The sequence below is a fragment of the Triticum aestivum genome, chromosome 5B (assembly GCF_018294505.1).
Source record: "Triticum aestivum cultivar Chinese Spring chromosome 5B, IWGSC CS RefSeq v2.1, whole genome shotgun sequence".
Lineage (NCBI taxonomy): Eukaryota > Viridiplantae > Streptophyta > Magnoliopsida > Poales > Poaceae > Triticum > Triticum aestivum.
The window spans coordinates 461969146-461990566 of record NC_057807.1 but is presented as its reverse complement, the minus strand read 5'-3'; the positions used below and the strand labels follow the sequence as shown (position 1 = coordinate 461990566).

The 21421-nt window shown below is 49.3% G+C and overlaps 2 protein-coding genes across 2 annotated transcripts; one reads left to right on the top strand and one right to left on the bottom strand.

Moving 5' to 3' along the window:
* The first annotated feature begins 4574 nt into the window (after nt 1-4574).
* Nucleotides 4575-6847, top strand: LOC123116442 (uncharacterized). The gene is made up of 3 exons (XM_044537398.1): nt 4575-5696; nt 5895-5961; nt 6500-6847. Exons 1-3 carry the CDS (start codon nt 4655-4657, stop codon nt 6678-6680), a joined length of 1290 nt encoding a protein of 429 aa, XP_044393333.1. The 5' UTR covers nt 4575-4654; the 3' UTR covers nt 6681-6847.
* A 1008-nt stretch (nt 6848-7855) lies between these two features.
* LOC123112478 (uncharacterized) lies at nt 7856-12171 on the bottom strand. The gene is made up of 5 exons (XM_044533465.1): nt 11575-12171; nt 11292-11481; nt 11040-11201; nt 9801-9864; nt 7856-8217 (listed from the first exon to the last, which is right to left on the bottom strand). The coding sequence occupies exons 1-5, from the start codon at nt 11743-11745 to the stop codon at nt 8028-8030; spliced, it is 777 nt and encodes a 258-aa protein (XP_044389400.1). The 5' UTR covers nt 11746-12171; the 3' UTR covers nt 7856-8027.
* Between the last annotated feature and the right edge of the window lie 9250 nt (nt 12172-21421).

Sequence of the window (21421 nt, the reverse complement as noted above, 5' to 3'; positions counted from 1 at the left end):
TAGTTGCTGCATAAAATCAGTGAGCCAGAGAGGAGACCATGTATCTACTTCACAACCATGGAACAGAGCAACTTTCCCATTGACATACGTCTTCGATCGGCCAAATCCGCAGAAAAATCCACCATAGTTGATTTCTACAGTAAAAACCTCCTCTTGTGCTCCTAGGTATCGAGGGATTCAGTCAAATACTACCATCGATTCGAGCTAAATCAAAATCCGCGGAAAAAGAGGATCGAGGGTTAGGGTTATGGGCAACACACTGACCGTATCGTGGAGGAGGATCTCCGGGTCGCCGATGCACGGGCGCCATCCTAGCGCCGCCGCCGCCGGACAAGCACTTATGATGGCCGCCTGCCTCTTCTCACCGGACCGCCGCCGTCGATCTCCCCTGTTTTGCTAGAGCAGAGAGAGGTGGGGAAGAGGAGAGGAAAAGGACTACGGCTGCGGAGAGATTAGGGTTGGGGGGCTCTTTTGAAAAAATGCACGGCTGGTCGTTATCCCGCGTGGGCCCTCGAGTCGACGTGGCAGCAGTCAAAGCACCACGCGAGCTGGTCAGCGGCGGTCATACAAAATTAGGACCTCGGGTGAACAACTTACAAAGAATTAGGACCCAGATGTGCATTTTGAAAAAATTAGGAGCCAGTCGACACTTTTGGGAAAGAATTAGGACCGCGCTTGCATTTTACTCTATTATTCTTTACCTCCGGACCATTCCGGAACTCCTCGTGAAGTCCGGGATCTCATCCGGGTCTCCGAACAACATTTGGTAACCATGTACAAACTTTCCCTATAACCCTAGCGTCATCGAACCTTAAGCGTGTAGACCCTACGGGTTCGGGAGGCATGTAGACATGACCGAGACATCTCTCTGGTCAATAACCAACAACGGGATCTAGATACCCATGTTGGCTCCTACATGTCCCACGATGATCTTATCGGATGAACCACGATGTCGAGGATTCAATCAATCCCGTATACAATTCCCTTTGTCTACTGGTATGATACTTCCCCGAGATTCGATCGTCGGTATCCCTATACCTTGTTCAATATCGTTACTGGCAAGTCTCTTTACTAGTCCGTGACACATCATCCCGTGATCAACTCCTTGGTCACACTGAGCTCATTATGATGATGTCCTACCGAGTAGGCCCAGAGATACCTCTCTGTCACACGGAGCGACAAATCCCAATCTCGATTCACGCCAATCCAACAGACACTTCCGGAGATACCCGTAGTGCACCTTTATAGCCACCCAGTTACGTTGTGACGTTTGGCACACCCAAAGCATTCATACGGTATCCGGGAGTTGGACAATATCATGGTCTAAGGAAATGATACTTGACATTAGAAAAGCTTTAGCAGACGAACTACACGATCTTGTGTTATGCTTAGGATTGGGTCTTGTCCATCACATCATTCTTTCTCCTAATGATGTGATACCGTTATCAACGACATGCAATGTCCATGGTCAGGAAATCGTAACCATTTATTGATCAACGAGCTAGTCAACTAGAGGCTCACTAGGGACATGTTGTGGTCTATGTATTCACACATGTATTACTATTTCCAGTTAATACAATTATAGCATGAACAATAGACAATTATCATGAATAAGGAAATATAATAATAACCATTTTATTATTACCTCTAGGGCATATTTCCAACAAGTCACTCCACGCAGCGGCGGCGGCGCGCAACTGTAGTCCCCCGTCCGATACAGAAAGTAGAGAGCACATGTTAGGGTTAGGTTCATGGGCTTCTTATTGGGCTCGGGGCTGGCGACGTCCTTGCCGTTAGGGATGTCAACCGGGTCACGTTTAAAGTTCACTTATGATATGATAGTTCAAAAAGGTGTTTTGTTTGTTTGAGGAAAATGAACTATCAAACTAGCAAAACTAACTAAACGGGATTGTGGACGCCATTTATTTGCCACTTACATCCCTACTTGCCGTGTCCCCGCCCGTATCCCGCCGTCTCCATAGTGTGTATCGGGATTATATTTTTTCTTTTTAAAATAAAAATTAGGATACTCCTGGGATACGCGTATCGGAGCCGTATCTGAGTATCGGCGGCGTGCAGTACGCCGATACACTAGTTCTGGCCATATCGGTGCTTCGTAGCATATCAAACACCCCCCCCCCCCCCCCCCCCCCACTCCTTTGACCATGCAAGCAGCCCATCCATCAATGTACAAACGTCTTGTCTGGCATTTTTCTCGAAGGCACATGACAGTTTCTGTTATAGGAAGGAAAAATTGCAGCAAGAACAACCAGAAACTGCCATAAAAGTACCTTATTTGTGACCTAAAACTGCCAGGCAAACCCGTTCGCATGCAATCCAGTCCCGGCGAGGCAGCCAGTTAGCTTTCCCGAGCTTTCTTGTTTTCGAACCGGACACATCTCGTATTAATCGATAAACATAGTATTCCCTCCGGTCAATTTTATCCTGCATATAAGTTTTATCTGAAGTTGACTGTATTTATATAAAAAAATCTCAACATTTGCAATACTCTAGTTATATAATAGTATGAAAATTATATTCACGGCACATCAAATGATATCGATTTCACATTGTGGATATTAGATATATTTCTCTATAAAGTTGATTGATCAATTTTTACGAACTATTTTTTTTGAAACGAGGCAAAAGATTTGCAATTTTCATTAATTAAGAAGGAGTGAGAATTGCCCGGTTAATTGACGGAAAACCGGGCTAAAACCGATACAATCCAACCCACATAAAATGGGTACCACCGGCCAACCTGGCCACCGACATGGGATCACAAAGCTACAGAAAGGAAAAGGCATCCGCCGAGCAGTCGCAAGCATCATCGTCATCACCGGCTACCTCCGAACGGGCGACTCCGACTTCACCGTAGACCTTCATCGTCAAAGCCAACCCGCAAACAGCTACACAGAAACCATGACGGCACATGCCAACAGAAGGCCACACGCGCGAACAACCGACAGCTCCGACTCTGACGACGATCATCACAAGGAAAATATGCAGGACTTGCGCCGACCGTGCCCTAAAGAGCACATCGGACACGCCGGGAAGATCCGACTACCGAAGCCCGAGCCGCGACCAGAGTTCCTCTCGACGCCATCATCGTTGCCAAACAGAAATCAGCGCCCCCGAAAAGGCCGCCTCAGCAAACTACGCGGCGAAGATGCCGCAAACCACGCGGCGAAGATGCCGCAACCCATGCGGCGAAGAAGCCGCCATCCACCGGTCTCCCCGTCGTTGCCGGCTCCGAGACAATGCCCCCAAGGAGGAGAAAGACGCGAAGACGCCTCCATCGCCCGATCCAGCGGATCTGAGGTTTCCCTCCGGAGCCAAAGCTGTGGGGAGAAGCAGGAGCACCTCCACGATGACGCTTCCAAGAAAGATCGCGGCACCCGCAGGTGCCGCCGTCACCGGCTCCGAAGAAGACCGGAGCAAGGATTTCTCCCGGAGATGGCCACCTGCACCCACCGACCGCCGCCCATCAACCACCACCTGCCGAGGCCGACCTCAATCTGCCACGGGATCCCACGATCCACCATGAGCAGACACGCACCGCCCCCTGGCCATAGCCGCCATCCACCACCGCAGCACCACGGCAACCACCACCACCGCAGCCACCAAAGCCGCAACGCGAAGTGCAGTACCCAAATCGAAGAGCTAGCACACACCAGATCCAGATCGAAGCCGCACAAAGAGAGCAGCAGCGCAGACGAGCAACTCCTCCATCTGCAGCGCACCTCGCGCTCCAGAGCAGCACAGCCGCCACGCCCAGCCGGTCGCCACGCCCGCCGCGCGCCAGCCGCTGCCGCGTCCGGCCGTCAAACCGCGCCCCACGCGTGCATCTGGGACCGAGCGCCGCCGCGCGCACGCACGCCGTCCACGCCCAAGTCACGACGGAGCCCGGACCAAGGCCGCCGCCCCGGCGTCCCATCCGCCGCCCGCAGCCGACGCAGCCAGATTCATGCCGCGCCGACGTGAATCACCGCCTGCTCGCGCCGCACCAACACACCCCCGCGCCATCCAGCCCCGGCGCCGTGCGCTCGCCCGCGACCTCGCCACGCTCCGCCCCGCCTGCGCGCTCCGGGAAGACGCAGCCACCGCGCGCTCGCGCATCGCCGCAGGAAGGGGAAAAAATGCCTCGCCGCCACCTTCCCTGGGGCACGCGCGGGCTTCGCGGGCGGCCCCTCCGGCGGCGGCGATGCGGGGGAGTGGGGAGAGGAGGGCCTTGCGGTGGCGGCGCTAGGTTCCCCGTGCCGCCCGAACAAGGCGACGCGGGGGTTAGTCTGCTGGCTTTACGAACTTTGACTTCATATAAAAATCTGACACGTGGAGTAGAAACCGGAGGGAGTACAATTGTACACACATGAGTACTCAAAAAAAATGTACACACATGCAAAAACTACCAGAAAGTTTGGAACGTGACAAGTGTCCAGGAAGCTTTAGGAAACGATTTGGTGCCAAAATAACGGCGAGGACAAGTCTCCTCACCATGTACGTATACGTACGAGTCCTGGGTTGCTTCCATAACCGACACGGCGTGACAAGTCTCCCCTCACCATATACACGTACTTGTCCTTTTTTTTTTTATTGACACAGCACCACTTAAAAAAAAGTCCGTCGACAGATCGAGCCGGTCGACAGGTACGTGATGGCGTCGCCGGCTGCAGGCGCATACTCGTGTCTTTGGCCGGCCGCCAGGGTTTGCACCGCGCCACGGCGGCGTCCGGCCTCCCCCTTCTCCCCGCTCGGCGCCCCTGCTCGCGTACGTCTACCGCGAATGGCGCCGCGCTCCCTGTCCATGTCACTGTCGGCGCTGCGCCCGCGCGTGCACCGCTGCGATTCTGATCCCGAGAGCGCGCCTTGGAGCGATCCGGCCGTCGACCACCACTACGATGTCGTGGACATGGACCACAGAGACGAAACCGATGCCGATTTGCTTCTGGGCGGCCCGGCCGTCGAGGAGCCCCGCGAGCGCGCGGTCACCACGGACATCGGTGAGGACGTGGACGACGAAGATCATCACGATGTCGTGGCCATGGTCCTCAGCAATGGCACCGACGCCTTGGTTCTGAGCGGCCCGGCCGTCGAGGAGCCCCGCGAGCTCGCGCCCACCACGGGCATCGGCGAGGCCGTGGACGACGAAGACCATCACGATGTCCTGGCCATGGTCGTCAGCGATGGCACCGACGACTTGGTTCTGAGCGGCCCGGCCGTCGAGGAGCCCCGCGAGCTCGCGCCCACCACCCTCCATGGCGAGGGCTCGCACGACGACGTGGACGACTGGGGCGACCTCGACGACGTCGTGTATCCCGCGGGGCTGACCATCGGGGAGATCAAGGAGTTCAAAAACACGGACTTCAGCCGGGCCGCCATCAACGAGCGGTTCCGGCGCGAGTCCAAGGAGGCGAAGGCCGCCGTGATAGGCGCCGTCACGGGCGTGGTCCGCCCACTCTGGGAGCTCCTCGGCGACCTGAGGAGCCTCAAGAGCGTCTTCGACACCCAGGAGTTCCATATAGGCATGCCCTTCGGCGCCATCATGACGTGTATGGGGATGTACCAACTGTGGAAGCTTAGTCCCTCCACGTGCATCGAGATCGCCATGTACTACGCCTTCTACAAGCTCAGCGACATCGCGGCCGACGTCCGGCGGCGGGGCTTCTCCCCCGACTGGATAATCCGGATTAAACTCGGTGAGTCCATCTCCCCACCTTATGTTTTCTTTGTTAGGGTTTAGGGTTTAGGTTCTGTCTAAACTAAGTAAGGTTTTCAGAGGATCTCTGTAACTAATTGCATTATTTTACCTTACAGTTAAAGTACTTCACCGCAGGATTCCACAGTCTGGAGTATTTTTTTACTAACCTTTGCAATTATACGTGTTATCTGCGCAGGTATAATCATCGCTCTACTTGTCAAATATCGTAGCAAAAGCACTGTGCCCCTTGGTGATTATATCAGGTTAGTAGTAAGAGATAAATTTGACTTCCTACTAGCCCATAATGTCTGTCAACACCAAAAAAGTTACTCGTTTAGTTAATGTTGATCATTCTTCCTTTCCGAGGAGATCACATTCTTTGTTGATTTACACATCTCCGGTTTGTTGCATGTTGCCTCGTAAAATTGTACCTGGTCGGATAAGGCTGAGAACTACTCTTATAAACTCTATAATAGGTTTGATTGAATCTAACTTAGACCAATTGTTATCAAAGTGTGGAGTGGGTAAATCATGTCCCCTGCATCTAAAATCGAAAAAATGTGAAAAAAGCGTAAATTTGAAGAATTTTTTTGCAGTATGTTATTAGAGACCACGACATGTGTCCAAATATAATTTTCTTTGATATCCAAGATTCTTAAGGAAATTTTCTGCCCAGATTCAATATTTTGAATAGCTATACAAACAAAGCCTAGTCCATTCTAGGATCGTCGACATGTCAATGATTATGCAATTGTTTGAAGGTTTGGCTAACATGCGTGCATCCTATCAACTGTGACGCAGGGTAGCGATCTTCATGATCTATTTTTTTTCGGTGGGATGCGACGTGCTGGGTATGAAGAAATACGCGAGAATGATTCTCCCAATGGTCCTCGAGATGGCAAAACATCCAATGGCAACGACAATACAGTGCAAACGAGTGAAAGCTACAGGGGAGGTTGAATATTGCGAAGTCGAAAGATAGATGAAACAAAATGTAATATGTTGGGAGGATGATGTTTCGTAAGCATGTAAAATGGCCAAGTTCAAACTAATATTCAGTTGATTTTGTGTACATACCTCACAAATGAGCATGAGTTCAAACTTGAAATTCCACATGTTTATCACTGTGCTAGCATTATTCTTTTTTTAGTTTCTTTGAAAACTTTGAAATGTGGTTTCATTGAGTTTTCATCGTAAACATGGTTTCTACCTGATATTTTCTTTTTCCACGTACACATGAATTGGTCGATGAGAAGTGGTGATAATCAATCTTCTAGATAGGTGTAAACTAAATGATTCTTGTATCATTTCCCGTTGATTTTTTTGGATGTTGGAGTGTATCTAGGTCTTAAAATTAAGAGCAAAAACGGCACAGTTTTGGAGAAAAAACGACCTTTCGTCGAAGAAGATCATGGGTACACAACTTCACGGTTTGAAGCGACGGTGATGTGAATTTAACATCGGTGTATTTCTACTAGGCATGCTATAGGGCCTATATGGAACATCTCCGTTCCATCAAAATCAGTTTCACTTCACCAAATTCACTTAGGAGCAGTTTCATAGAGTTGTGGCTTTACCAAAGATAATGTTTGGATTCCATCTAGTTCCAGCTTCAAGAACGACTATTTGATTGGTATCCCCTTGCTGGTGGCAGTGGTGGATAATTTTCCGTCAACTCCAGCTTCTAGAGTTTTTTAGAGCACCCGTGAAGAGCTTCACAAAAAACAAGGAGTTGTACCCAGATTCCCATTCTTTTACGGAGCGGCATATTGTTGAGCTACCTCGTTTGGCTTGCATTTTCTAGATTTGGCTTGCGTTTTCTAAAGAGGGCATGTGATGATGCGTGTGTGTGCCTTTTCATTGTAACAAAAAACTGTATATAATCGAGGTAACTTTGCATTGTATTTAGCGCCCTGAAATCAACGTACTTTTCATCAGAACAGCCTCTTAATAATATCAACTTTAGATGACATCATGTAAATAGTACAAATAGTACATAAGTTGAAATGAGGTTTATCGTCTCAAAATTAAAAAACAGTTCATTTGTTTTCAAAGAATTGTCATGCATTCATCAAACTTAAAAGCAAATAATCATGTGGAAACCACCCTGTCCATGAGAAGTCGGTGGATCAGTATTTGGAAGATATGAAACTGACATGCGGTGAAAGAAATACTGCATTTATCCTTGTGTTCGAATTTCATTTTCAGGTTTACATAACACCTCCCCTACATCCGGCATTTAGTTTTTAACAAGAATGTTCATAACTTCTAAACCTGCCTTACATCAAGTCTTCACATAGAGGTCTCATAACAGACCGACCCCTGAGGCTCATCTCCGGCCAAAAGAATCATCATATGGAGAAACGTAGCCAGGATACCACACAATCCTGAATATTTCTTTTATTCCGCCTCTCATTTTCAATAGATTAACAAAAGAAATCAGAACTCGCCTTCCATACTTCTTCAATCCCGCCACGTCGAACATGAATGTACCAACGTTCAGAAAGAAAAGTGGCAACCTACCATGAAATACCATTTTAGTTAGAGCACTACTAGATAAATCAAAATATGGCAACATGGGTAAGAACAATGAAAGAATGTAAAAGAAAGGCTGTATAATTGCTACGAATTATTTAGGGAACATTAAAGTTAGTTCTAACTAAATCTTAGGTCCAATGTATATCACACTGATATTAGGGATAGCTGAACAATTGAATATAAAGACTTTGATTGGATGCTGCATGGTGTAGCAATTCTTATCTACTGAGGACTTCTAATATGATTCACAATTCAAACTGATCAGTGATTACCAGCCTCTAATAGATAAGATACCAATGGAGAACAGAAAACAGATATCTTTCTGGGGAAGGATTACAATTGCCAAGGATGTGCTACCACTAACAAGAACAGTGTACTATGTATGTTCGTGTAAGCTCCTACAACAGGTAATCCATGGGGGCATTGTTCCTCTAGATGAGTGCCTGCTTCAATGATTCAATGATAGGTCAAAGCCAAAGTGCTAACAAGCCATTTTCCTCCTAAAGTCCCAGTGCTTCTTTTGGTCCCCATGCAGCCTGAACTGTGATGCTCTCTGAATTGATTCGAAATTCGGGAATAGGCCTTCAACACATCAGTGCTATTTGACTAAGGTGATCAGACAAATCGAAGATGAAAATTCAAAAACATGTTATAGCACCTTGGTCCTTTCTCTGCCATCATGAAGAGTACCTCTATCTTTTGGCCATTAATTATGACACTAGCTTCAGAACAGGCATTCGGCATGGGATGTGATAGTTATGTCTCCCACTAGATGGTACGTATAACTGCAAAAATATTTCGGTAGCAGGTCTCTTACCAAACAACACAGACAAGTCACACTTTTAAATGAGATGACCCAGGCTCAACAGTTGCAGCTTCAAGCCCTCTCATCAATGTGCCTATATCAAACCGCTGTAGATGTACCAACATGGATTTGGTGACAGCAATGAATGCTTGACAACCAGAATATTATGTTTTGAGCCAGATACAGTATGTATGGCCAAGGAGAAGCGATTGCTAACACAAAGCTCTCATCTGGTTAGCTTTGTATGGTAGGATTTTGACGGCAAATATTTTACACGAGGGACTGGCCATACATGAAAGCATGCCCTTAAGACCTAGCTCCAGAGACAACATCCTTGTTCCCACTGCAACTATGCCAACATAATGTTAACATACAGGCAGTTTCTTGTGCCTGTGTTGTGATCCTTTTTCAAACCAACATAAACCAGCCTTGTAGGGGATGCAGCTACCAGATGAAGAAATCATATAATGGTTAATGTATTTCAAGTTCTTTTCATCCTCATTCTTATAAACCAGAATCTGCAATCTTATGTCTTGGAAGGAGAAGCGGCAGAGGAGAACAACATATTTCCAGAGCTCCTAGATTCTCGTGGTCAATACTGTTTCTGATAAACTTGTGTTCTCCTATTTTAGTCCATCACTGTGAACTATCTCATTAACTAGTTCTATAACGGCAGTTCACAATTAGTAGAGGATACCAAACAATTTAAAGCTGGTGCACTTAATTACCAAACAAAGTAGTCTTACAATGCATACTGACCTGATAATATCAAGAAGTACATATTTATTCTTGAAATCCTTAAGGGCCATGAAAAGCAAGAACCCTGCATCGAAAAGTTTTCAATAAGCACCACATATGATGAGAAAAGGTAGCTTAAATCATTACAAACAACAAAGCAAAATGGCATGCAATCTGCAAAGGTGAAGATCTGTTCTGAATTTCGATAGACGCGATTAAAGGTCAAAATTGATACTTAATGTTGTTGTTATTTTCTGTGTGGGAAAGCTGTTGAACAAGGAATCCAGAAGGTCAAATGATGATTATAGAACTAATAACTGGTGAAGAAGGGGAGCCTTGGCGCAGTGGTAAAGCTGCTGCCTTGTGACCATGAGGTCATGGGTTCAAGTCCTGGAAACAGCCTCTTACAGAAATGTAGGGAAAGGCTGCGTACTATAGACCCAAAGTGGTCGGACCCTTCCCTGGACCCTGCGCAAGCGGGAGCTACATGCACCAGGTTGCCCTTTTTTTTTAGAACTAATAACTGGTGACACAAGTTCTTAATCATGCTGTCTTATGGTAGTATACCACACAGCCATCAGTTTGTTGTTTGGAAATTATTCATTAAATATAAGATCTTGAAGTGTTGTCTATAGAAGTAGTAGGTAAGGATGGAGATGCAAAAGTAATGGCACTACTTGAGCCAATGATAGGATATGCATTATAATTTCAAAATGTTTGTACATTTGAGTTAATCGGATACTGATATATTCCATTATAGTGGCTACTGTTTGAAGAATCAAAATAAGCAGAAGTTACTATAGAACTTTTTGGACCGTAAGCTTCAAATGTGGAGACCTAGCTTCAACAAGAAAGATTAATACAGTAGTATATTTATTTATTTCAGTTTGACTTTTGCTCACTACAGGAATACCAGGAATCCATTCATGCTACGAATGATAACATTCTGCTGGTGCTTCATAATGGGTCAAGTTGAGTAACCATGAGATCTTGATGCAATGATCCAGCTTCTTTCTACATGTAACTACATTAGTATTTGTGAGATTCTAGGAGACTTATTATGTATAACAATTGACTTTAGGATTTTACTTGCAGCACAAAAGTACACTACATGAAAGATGTTACATTGCTGCATTTATGAATGTTGTTATAGGTCCAAGAATGGCGTCACGCATCAGCTTATTCCCCACCCACCCCCACCACAAAATGAGTCAGTCATGAGAAGGCAGAGAGCATTAGTTCAGTTAAAAGAGTAAATACCAAATTTCAGTCGGTTAATTAAACTGTTGGATTTGCGCAGCCGATGCAGTTCCGATGATATGACACTGAGCTTATATATGATGTAGCCAAGAGCAGCATCAACGAAGATGGGAGGGGCTGCCCTCCACAGTTGGTAAACACCAACGAGTCCAGCAAAAACACCTACAGGCAAAGATAACTCAGTATTCAGTAACAAAAGCAGGGTTCAGAGACAGCATATCAGAATCGCCTGCGGGAACAACTGAAGCACACCAAAGAGCATGCCAATCTGGTAGTCTTCGAGGTCGTAAACTGTGTTGAGAGAGCGCATGTCGGAAATGTTGAGGAGCAGGGGGCGGAACATGTCGGCCGTCGCCGCCTTCAGCGCCTCCCATCCCTCAGTCATTCCCCTATTCTGGAAGCAATGTCCCCCCGTGCGACGACGACGAAAAACGGAGCAGCGCTGAAGAGTGAATGCCGTAGTTTAGGAGTCATCCGGAGTAGTAATTCTCATGGAATTAACCAAAGTGAATCAGGGGGGAAATAGTTACTGTACCACTGTCCGTGGAGACACCGAGGACGGTGACAAGGAAGCCCTCAGGGGAAGCTCCCTGATCCCGGCACGCATGGGAAGGATGGCGCTGCGACCATCTCCGCTCCGAGGAGCCGTTATTGTATGCGCCGACATGTGTGCGGCGGCGCTTCCACCGCACCGTAGAGCCACCATGCTAGGGGAGGATGGATACAAACAATGGCGGCGGTGTGATGGCAATAAGCAGCTTCGATTGAGAGGATTTGTGGAGAATACGATGAAGGATAGGGCTGTGGAGGTCTGGGAGGAGTGTGGGTGAAGGTTGCTCGGAGAAGCGGTGACGGCGCGCCGCCTCGGCGGGGAAGACGGGAGTGACGGGTTCACTGCTCTCCCCTCTCCCCTCTTTACAGGATTCAGGAATCAGGATTCGGGAGCCTAAGAGAAGGATGGACGGGGCCGCGCGGAGGAGAGTACAGAAAGGTACGGCGGGCTCGTGCAGGGAAGAGGGCGGCAGGGGACCGGCGATAACGGCGGGGGTGGCGGAGGAGCTCCGGCGGCGGAGGGACTGTCGGACGGGGACTCGGAGCTGGGCGAACGGGACGAACAGGGCAGAGCGTGTTTTTTTAGGGTAATTTTTGCCAGGGGCGATCCTGTCCTTTTCCATTTCCTAATTCCCGTAAAATTAACTAAAACTTGATTATCTTTTGTGGAGATTTCTTTTTTGCAAAAAATATTTTTTTAGGGTACGCAAATTACGTACCATAGCTTTATAGAAGGAGAAAAAATTAGTACATGACACGCCACATCCGACTATCTCAGGACAGCCACACACGACAACACAACTAGAACGCGGGAAAACCTGCCCAAAACCGAAACACCTCACCGCGTCTTGGTCGACATCGAACACCTCCAAAGAACAGCAACTCCAGCTTCCTTTGGATTCATCCGCGACGGACGACCATAAATAGCGCCGGAGGAGAGCGGTCAGGGCCACGACGAGCACCGGAGTAGCGCCAACAGGAAACTCAGTCTCCTCGCACGATGCTCCCAACAGAGAAACGACGTCGCAGACGCCGCCATCATGCCACTCTAGAGGACCAAGGCTTTCGTCCGGAGACAACTGCCAACACCAAGCACGAGGGAGATGGCGACACACTCGACGTCGCCTCCAGAGAGGGGAATGACACCCGCGGGTGCCATCGACGTCGGCCGGCCAAAACCGGACAGGATTTTCATCCGCAATGTTGCACATCTCCACTCCGATGAGGTACCGGGCAGCACCGTTCTTGAAGCCTCACACCGCCGTCACCGCAGCAAATCCGCCGAAGCCGCGTAGCCGTGGTCCAACACCACCCGCACTGCCGAGAGAGCGCGAACCAGACCTCCACCAACATTATCGTCGAGAAGCAACCACCTCAACATAATAATAGAAAAGTTTACTAGAAGTACAAAACATCTCAACATAATAAAATTTACATCAAGATTCTGAAAGCACCGAACAACCACTACCATTGTCGCCAGAATGAGCCGACTTGACCTTGTCTACGACAGTCGAGAAGTCTTCGTGCACATGCTCATAAGGGCTAGTACTCTGGAGCCACAGTCGTTGCAGTTGAACCCTTACATAGATGTGAAGCAATTGACACAAAATCTCGTCACATGAGGAGAAACGCTAAACTCACTGCCCCAAAGAGCCGGCGGGAATCTACGACGGAGCTCCATCGACTACATCCAAAGACGAACTCGAGAAGGAATGAAGCTCGGAAGACAAACTCAAAGAAGAAGCGTTGCCATCCGCCCGAGTGTCACACCTGTGAGGAGTAAGAAAAAAATCCTAACCTAAACTGCTAACCGGGGCGGAGGCACCGGAATTCCCCTGTGCGCAGCCGGCCGCCAGAGTGTCAAGTAGAGGAGAGATGAATATAGGACCTTGCCCGCGAAGTCTAAAGGAAAGAGTTTGCCCTAGCCATCTAGGGTTAGGGGAAAAAGAAGAGAAAGTCACGTTTGCGGGTTGGGTCAAACTCAATATGGATGGATCATGGACCGAGGAAGGTAGAGCAGGAGCAGGCATGGTTCTACAAGATTGTCTTGGAAAAATTATTTTCTCTTTGTACAGGGATCTCTTCTCTTGTTGAGATGCATTTGAGGCCGAACTATGTGCTTGCGTAGAGGGTATTTTTCTTGCTATCCATCAGAGTTGTCCATGTGCGTGAAAATGGATTCTTTTGTGGTAGTGAATATGTTCAAGGAAAAGACACGAGTAGGTCTATATTTGCCTCCTTGATGAATGAGATCAAACATTTGATATCTCTTTGTACGACTAGTGTTATTCATATCAATCATAATCAAAATGTGGTTACCGATTATTTAGATAAATTTCCTAGAACTGAAGGTCCCTGGAGTTTGTGGACTTGTATAAGCTGGATTGTAATTCATTGGATCCTTGATTAATACAAATCTTGCCCGCAAAAAAGAGAATGAAAGAGGCACAGTCTAGGCAGAGGGATTGCGACCAATTTGATCTCATGATGGATGCTGTGACTGTTGCCGCGCGCTGACTTGCCTCGTCACAGGGCTCCTCAGATACCGGCCAATTGGTGGTATTTTTTTATATGTTTTTTGACATCTTTGTGTTGATGCCGCAGTAGACTATTCATTTTTTATGCACTTGAACTTCTTGTACAGAGTGGTTGCTTCATATATATAAAGCTGGGTGGATGCCTGTTTCAAGAGATGAAAGAGGCGTGAACCAATCGATGGTTGGTTGATTAGGAGGCACAAGGGTTCAAGTACTAGACTTGACACTGACCTCGCATTTTCCTGAATTTATTTTCAGGTCTTCCGGCGATGTGTGCTCAGTGGGAGAAGACGTTTCCGTCGACTACGAAGGCATCTGTGGCGACTTCGTGATGTGCCGACTCAGTCTCTCCGCGATGTGTCAGGCAGGTCCGAGATAGGTGGTCACGTTTAATATAACCGCGGGCAGTAGTTGGGCTGCCGACAGATGGGGCCGCGACAGACACCGAGAGGGCACGTGACGTGTCCACTTCATGTCCACGCGAACGCGCAAATTTGGACATAAGATACGTCAACACCAAGCGAACACGTTTTGGTTTGGAAAACGTTTGGAAACGGCGAGACGGCCGAACTCTCGGCCGGTCACCTCCCTCACGCGTGTCCAGCGGCCCCACCTGCTTATCCTTTCCACCGCTTTCCTTCTTCCCAAAACAGGACACATCTTGTCAATCCCCTCGCTCCCTTCCGCTCCTCTCTTTTCTCTGTATTCCGGTCAGGCCCCTCCGATGAGAGCCCTCCACCGCAGCATATCCTCTAGCCACGCCGCTCTATGCCCTTTTTCTCCTCCAGCCAGCGGAACCCACTGCCGCAGTCATGGGGCTACGAGCAGCGCCAGATCGCGGGGGTGCGAGTGAGCGGGCCGCGGTGGTGGTGCTAGGCGTCGAGCGCCGGAGATGGAAGCTGCGACCAAGGGCTGCCGGCAACTGGTGTTTTTTGCTGCAAGCTGCGACATGCAGACGACGGTGGGTGAAGCTCGCCAGCGAGTGCTACAAACACATCGGCTAAATGCTGGATTCAGCGCAATTTTCTACTTCCACAGATGATTTAGTTTGCTGAACCAGATCCAAATTTTCATTGTATGCTACCATCCCTTTTGTGGTTTGCTGGAACAGTGCCATTTTTTTGCTACCACCGCTTTCTTGATTTGCTGGAACCAGCGCTCAGCTCTGTATTTTTGCTACGACCGGCCTTTTGATTTGCTGGAACAAGCATCAATTTTTGCTACCACCATGTTTTTGTTTGATGGAATTGCGTTTGATTTCTCTTTTTTTGCTACCAACCGTTTTTTGTTTGCTGGAACCAGAGCAGATATTTGCTACCAGCGCCATTTGTTGCGAGACCACGCCGTGGTCGCCATTGATTTTTGCAGGGGGCGTGATGTTTTGCTGGAACCTGCATGATTTTTTGCTACAACCGGTGGCATTTTTTGTTACGACCAGCAAAGTGAGGGTGAGGTACAACACGAGCTGCCGAGCTCGACGGCCATTGTTGTGGCCGGTGGCCGTTCTGCTGCAATGGTTTTATTTATTTTTGACGCGTCAATGGAGGGCTTACGTCTGCCTGAACCTTATATTACCAGAAGTACCAATTACATAGAGATCAGAGGTACAAGGAGGAAGGAGATGAAGGAGCAAACTAGAGGGAAAACAAAAACGGGTAGAAGGCTATATTCTCCCAGCTAAATGAAACAACGTAGAGCTCCAGTCTCGAAGCAGGTTTTTAATTGGCCAAGCTTTTTCATCCTTGGAGACGACGGCGACGGCAAGGCATTTTTGCTGCCACCGTATCGATTTATTGCTACTACGGGCCTACATGGCTACATCCATTTTTCTCCATGAAACTACCAACTGATGCTTCAACAGGAGGCAACCAGCGCGGCGGCTATGTAGCTTGGAGCGGAGAGGGCGGTGCGGTGCTCCAACAGGAGGCGACCGCAAACAGGCGAGGGCGAGCGAACAACTGCAGAAGGCAAGAGCAGCCAGCGAGCACGGGAACGACGACGGCTGCACGCCTAGGATGACGACGACCTGATGTGGTGCTCGTCGACCTGATGCGGTGTGCCCTCGCGACCAGCCGAGGGCGCCCGTGGGCGACCGGCAAGCACGGCCGGCCGAGGACGAGCGGGGCGCTGCTCTCTCTCTTCTTTTTTTCTGTGGCGGAGAAATCCCCATGGTTCTGAGGTAGTCGGAAGAATAGTCAGATCTAAAGGTTGACAAAAGGCTGATCGTGTGGCTGGGACTCGACCGGCCCAGTGTTTCGGCCGGTCTGCCGGCGCCTAACACTGGCTTTTTGGTTTTGGATCGCGCGTCGGACCGACGTTTTTGTTCGTTTTGATCGCGTGGACGATTTGGATCGTCCCGTCGGAGTAGCCCCTAACTTCGCAGTCGATCCGTACGTGGCGCGAACCAAGTATCGTGCGTCACCGATCGATCCATGGCGATGGCGTGCTGCGGCTTGTCCCCTGGTGCGGCTCTCGTCGCCACGGTGCCGGCGCCGTCCTCCACCCCGCGCCTCGCGCACGCGCCGGCCCGCCTCCCACCCCCCGGGACTGCTCGTTCCTTAATCCTTACGCTGGCGATCTTGACTACGAGTCGACTCTGACCGATCCCATGCAGCGCTGCGCCGGTGGCCACGGTAACATCCCCGTACTTCCCTGGGCGCCGTCGATGTCGAGCTACGGCGAGCGCTTCACCCGGGATCCCGACGCCGACGAGGAGGAGGCGGCGGCGGCGCTGGCGGGCGCGTTCCGGCCCCTCCTGGACAACCTGAAGGGCCTGCTCTCCGCCCAGACCGTGTTCGACGTGGAGGACTACCACGTCGGCATGCCTTTCGGTGCGTAGGAATACACGCGCAGGATGATTATTAACCGAGACACCAGTGATTAACATTGGTGTGCGCGTGAGCAGGAGCCCTCCTGGCGTGCGTGGGGCTGCGGCAGGTGTGGAAGATGGATCCCTCGACGTGCCTGGACTTGGTGCTCGGCTGCTCGCCTACACCTTCTACAAGCTCAGCGTCCTTGTAGCCGACGTACGGAAACGGGGCTTTTGCAACGACCTTATCACCCGGGTCCAGCTCGGTTAGTCGTCGCTTCCATTGATCCCGAGTAAATTGCAGAAAACCACCACTTTAAAGACAAGCTTTGCGAAAACCACTACAATACATTTTTTTGCAAAAAAACACCGTGTCTACGGTAATTTTTTTGCAGAAAGCACTAATCGGCGGATTGGAGCGTTTTAAGCATGTTTATGACAGGTGGGTCCAGATTTTGCCGACGTGGCGTAATGGCTCTGTCAAAACAGCGTTAGATGGGGGATTTTACAAGGAGGCCCTTACGTCAAAATAAAAAAAGCAATCAGCTCCATGGACGAGCTCTTCTTCGCCAGCGGCGTGGCCGCGCCGGCGATGCAGCCCCAACGACGCGGACAGAGATGACCCGATCCCGACGGGGTCTGGACGAACTGGAGGGAGGCGAGGCGGTTCCCGACAGGTCCGTCTGCTGTCACCGCCGGTGAGGACTGCCCGAGCTGGGGAGGACCAGCGGGCTCAGGCACACCACAAACCTCGAGATCCCGTCGCCGTTGGCGCCTGATCCATCGGGCCTGCCGCGCCGCTGGTGACGGTGATGGTGCCTGGCCGGGGAGGGCGACGGGAACCACCAGCTGCTGCTTGTGCTGCCTCCTGGGGACTCGGGCTCCTCGTCCACCGGCCGTGGCAGCGACGAGGATGACGTGTCCGGCCTGCGCGAGGCAACGGCGGCGGCGGGCCTGGGCGAGGGAACGGCGGCGGCGGGCCTGGGCGAGGCAACGGCGGCGACGAGCCTGGCGAGGCAACGGCGGCGGTGGGCCTGGGCGAGGGAACGGCAGCGGCGGGCCTAGCTAGGCAACGGGGGCGACGAGCCTGGCGAGGCAACAGCGACGGTGGACCTGGTGAAGATAAGATGAACCAGTTTTTTTCTTTTTTCTTCCAATGACAGGTGGACCCACATAGGGATGATAACGTTACCAGACGTTGCCGTTACATGCGAGATGTTAAGCGGTGCCACATCAGCCTGACTGGCGGGTCCCCTCTGTCATAAACTCACTTATCTGAGCCCGATCCGCCGATCAGTGTTTTCTGAAAAAAGATTACCGAAGACATGGTGTTTTCTGCAAAAAAAAAAATGTATTGTAGTATTTTTCGCAAAGCTTGCCTCCAAAGTGGTGGTTTTATGCAATTTACTCATTGATCCCTTATATAAGATCCTATGTGAAAACATGGCTTCCTCTTCTTTCTGAGCTAAACTGAACTGAACTTTTCGTGATGAACGCAGTCATCGGCCTCACAATGGCCTTCAAGGACATCCACAAAAGCATTGCCCCCTTTGATTACATCAGGTAATTACTATTAATTCGTGCGTTTCATTGAACCTGGTTACGATTACAGTTCAAATATGCCGATGTTCTAATCAGGGAGCTGATGTATGCATGTCTCGTGCAAGGTTCCCATTTTCTTCCTTTATACCGTGTTGGTACTTGCGGACTTGAGCGGCGTGAAGAAGCTCGTGAGTCCTTTATTCAATTTCTTGTGGGCGCTATTCAAGACCAAACCCGGTAGACGCGAGCTGATGCGCATCCTGGTATTTGATGAATTCAACTACATAAGGGTGCTCACACTATGTGGAGGTGGGCTGAGCAACCCTCTGTCTTCTGCTCATCTCGCCACCACAGCGTCGCCATTCTTGTGCACGTCTCTGTGGTGACCTCCTGTAATTTCTAAACTTTCTCCCCTATCAATGCAATGATACGCCATCTAGACGTATTCAAGAAAAAAAACTATGTGGAGGTGGGCCAAAGACGGAGGGCATATCGGATGCCCAACAGATGGAGGTGAACCAAACACTGGATCGACTGCTTCGTCTGATTGATGAGCACATTGAGCCAGAGCCAGAGAAGGGCGTACTGACAGCTGCCTAATGGCTGATGTGCCAAATACTAGTTCTGATGCCTCGTGTGAATGCTAAGATGCTTGGGATAAAGATGGAGGGTGCACCCGATGCCCGACCAGTGGAGGTGGACCAAATCCTAGCTCTGGTGTCTCTTGTGATCAAACCCTATCTCTGGTGCCTCTTGTGAATGATGAGGTGACTGGGTCAAGGATGGAGGGCGTACCCGATGACCAGACAGTGGAGGTGCACCAAACACTACCTCGGAAGCTTCGTGTAAAAGATAAGGGGCGTGTTTTGAAGGAAATATGCCCTAGAGGCAATAATAAAGTTACTATTTATTTCCTTATTTCATGATAAATGTTTATTATTCATGCTAGAATTGTATTAACCGGAAACATAATACATGTGTGAATACATAGACGAACATAACGTCACTAGTATGCCTCTACTTGACTAGCTCATTAATCAAAGATGGTTATGTTTCCTAACCATAGACATGTGTTGTCATTTGATTAATGAGGTCACATCATTAGGAGAATGATGTGATTGACATGATCCATTCCGTTAGCCTAGCACTTGATCGTTTAGTATGTTGCTATTGCTTTCTAAATGACTTATACATGTTTCTGTAACTATGAGATTATGCAACTCCCGTTTACCGGAGGAACACTTTGGGTGCTACCAAACGTCACAACGTAACTGGGTGATTATAAAGGAGTACTACAGGTGTCTCCAAAGGTACATGTTGGGTTGGCGTATTTCGAGATTAGGTTTTGTCACTCCGATTGTCGGAGAGGTATCTATGGGCCCTCTCGGTAATGCACATCACTATAAGCCTTGCAAGCAATGTAGCTAATGAGTTAGTTACGGAATGATGCATTACGTAACGAGTAAAGAGACTTGCCAGTAACGAGATTGAACTAGGTATTGGATACCGACGATCGAATCTCGGGCAAGTAACATACCGATGACAAAGGGAACAACGTATGTTGTTATGCGGTTTGACCTATAAAGATCTTCGTAGAATATGTAGGAGCCAATATGAGCATCCAGGTTCCGCTATTGGTTATTGACCGAGAATAGTTCTAGGTCATGTCTACATAGTTCTCGAACCCGTAGGGTCCGCACGCTTAAGGTTTCGATGACAGTTATATTATGAGTTTATGAGTTTTGATGTACCGAAGGAGTTCGGAGTCTCGGCTGAGATCGGGGACATGACGAGGAGTCTCGAAATGGTCGAGACGTAAAGATCGATATATTGGACGACTATATTCGGAGTTCGGAAAGGTTCCGAGTGATTCGGGTATTTTTCGGAGTACCGGAGAGTTACGGAAATTCGCCGGGGAGTATATGGGCCTTATTGGGCTTTAGGGGAAAGAGAGAGGAGAGGTTGGGCGCCCCCAAGGCCTAGTCCGAATTGGACTAGGGAGAGGGGCTGCGCCCCCTCCTTCCTTCTCTTCTCTTCCCCCTTTCCTTGACTCCTACTCCTACTACTTGGAAGGGGGGAAATCCTACTCCCGGTGGGAGTAGGACTCCTCCTTGGTGCGCCTCCTCCTAGGCCGGCCACCCCTCCCTTGCTCCTTTATATATGGGGGCAGGGGGGCACCTCTAGGAACAACAACACAAGTTGATCTACGGATCGTTCCTTAGCCGTGTGCAGTGCCCCCTCCACCATATTCCACCTCGGTCATATCATCGCGGAGTTTAGGCGAAGCCCTGCGCCGGTAGAGCATCATCATCGTCACCACGCCGTCGTCTGACGGAACTCATCCCCAACACTTTGCTGGATCGGAGTCCGGGGATTGTCATCGAGCTGAACGTGTGCTGAACTCGGAGGTGCTGTACGTTCAGTACTTGGATCGGTCGTATTGTGAAGACGTACGACTACATCAACTGCGTTGTCATAACGCTTTCGCTTATGGTCTACGAGGGTACGTGGACAACACTCTCCCCTCTCGTTGCTATGCCATCACCATGATCTTGCGTGTGCGTAGGAATTTTTTTGAAATTACTACGTTACCCAACAGTGGCATCCGAGCCAGGTTTTATGCGTTGATATTATATGCACGAGTAGAACACATGTGAGTTGTGGGCGATACAAGTCATACTGCTTACCAGCATGTCATACTTTGGTTCAGCGGTTTTGTTGGATGAAGCGGCCCGGACCGACATTACGCGTACGCTTACGCGAAACTGGTTTTACCGCCGTGCTATGCACACAGGTGACTAGCGGGTGTCTGTTTCTCCAACTTTAGTTGAACCGAGTGTGGCTACGTCCGGTTCTTGCGAAGGTTAAAACAACACCAACTTGACGAACTATCATTGTGGTTTTGATGCGTAGGTAAGAACGGTTCTTACTCAGCCCGTAGC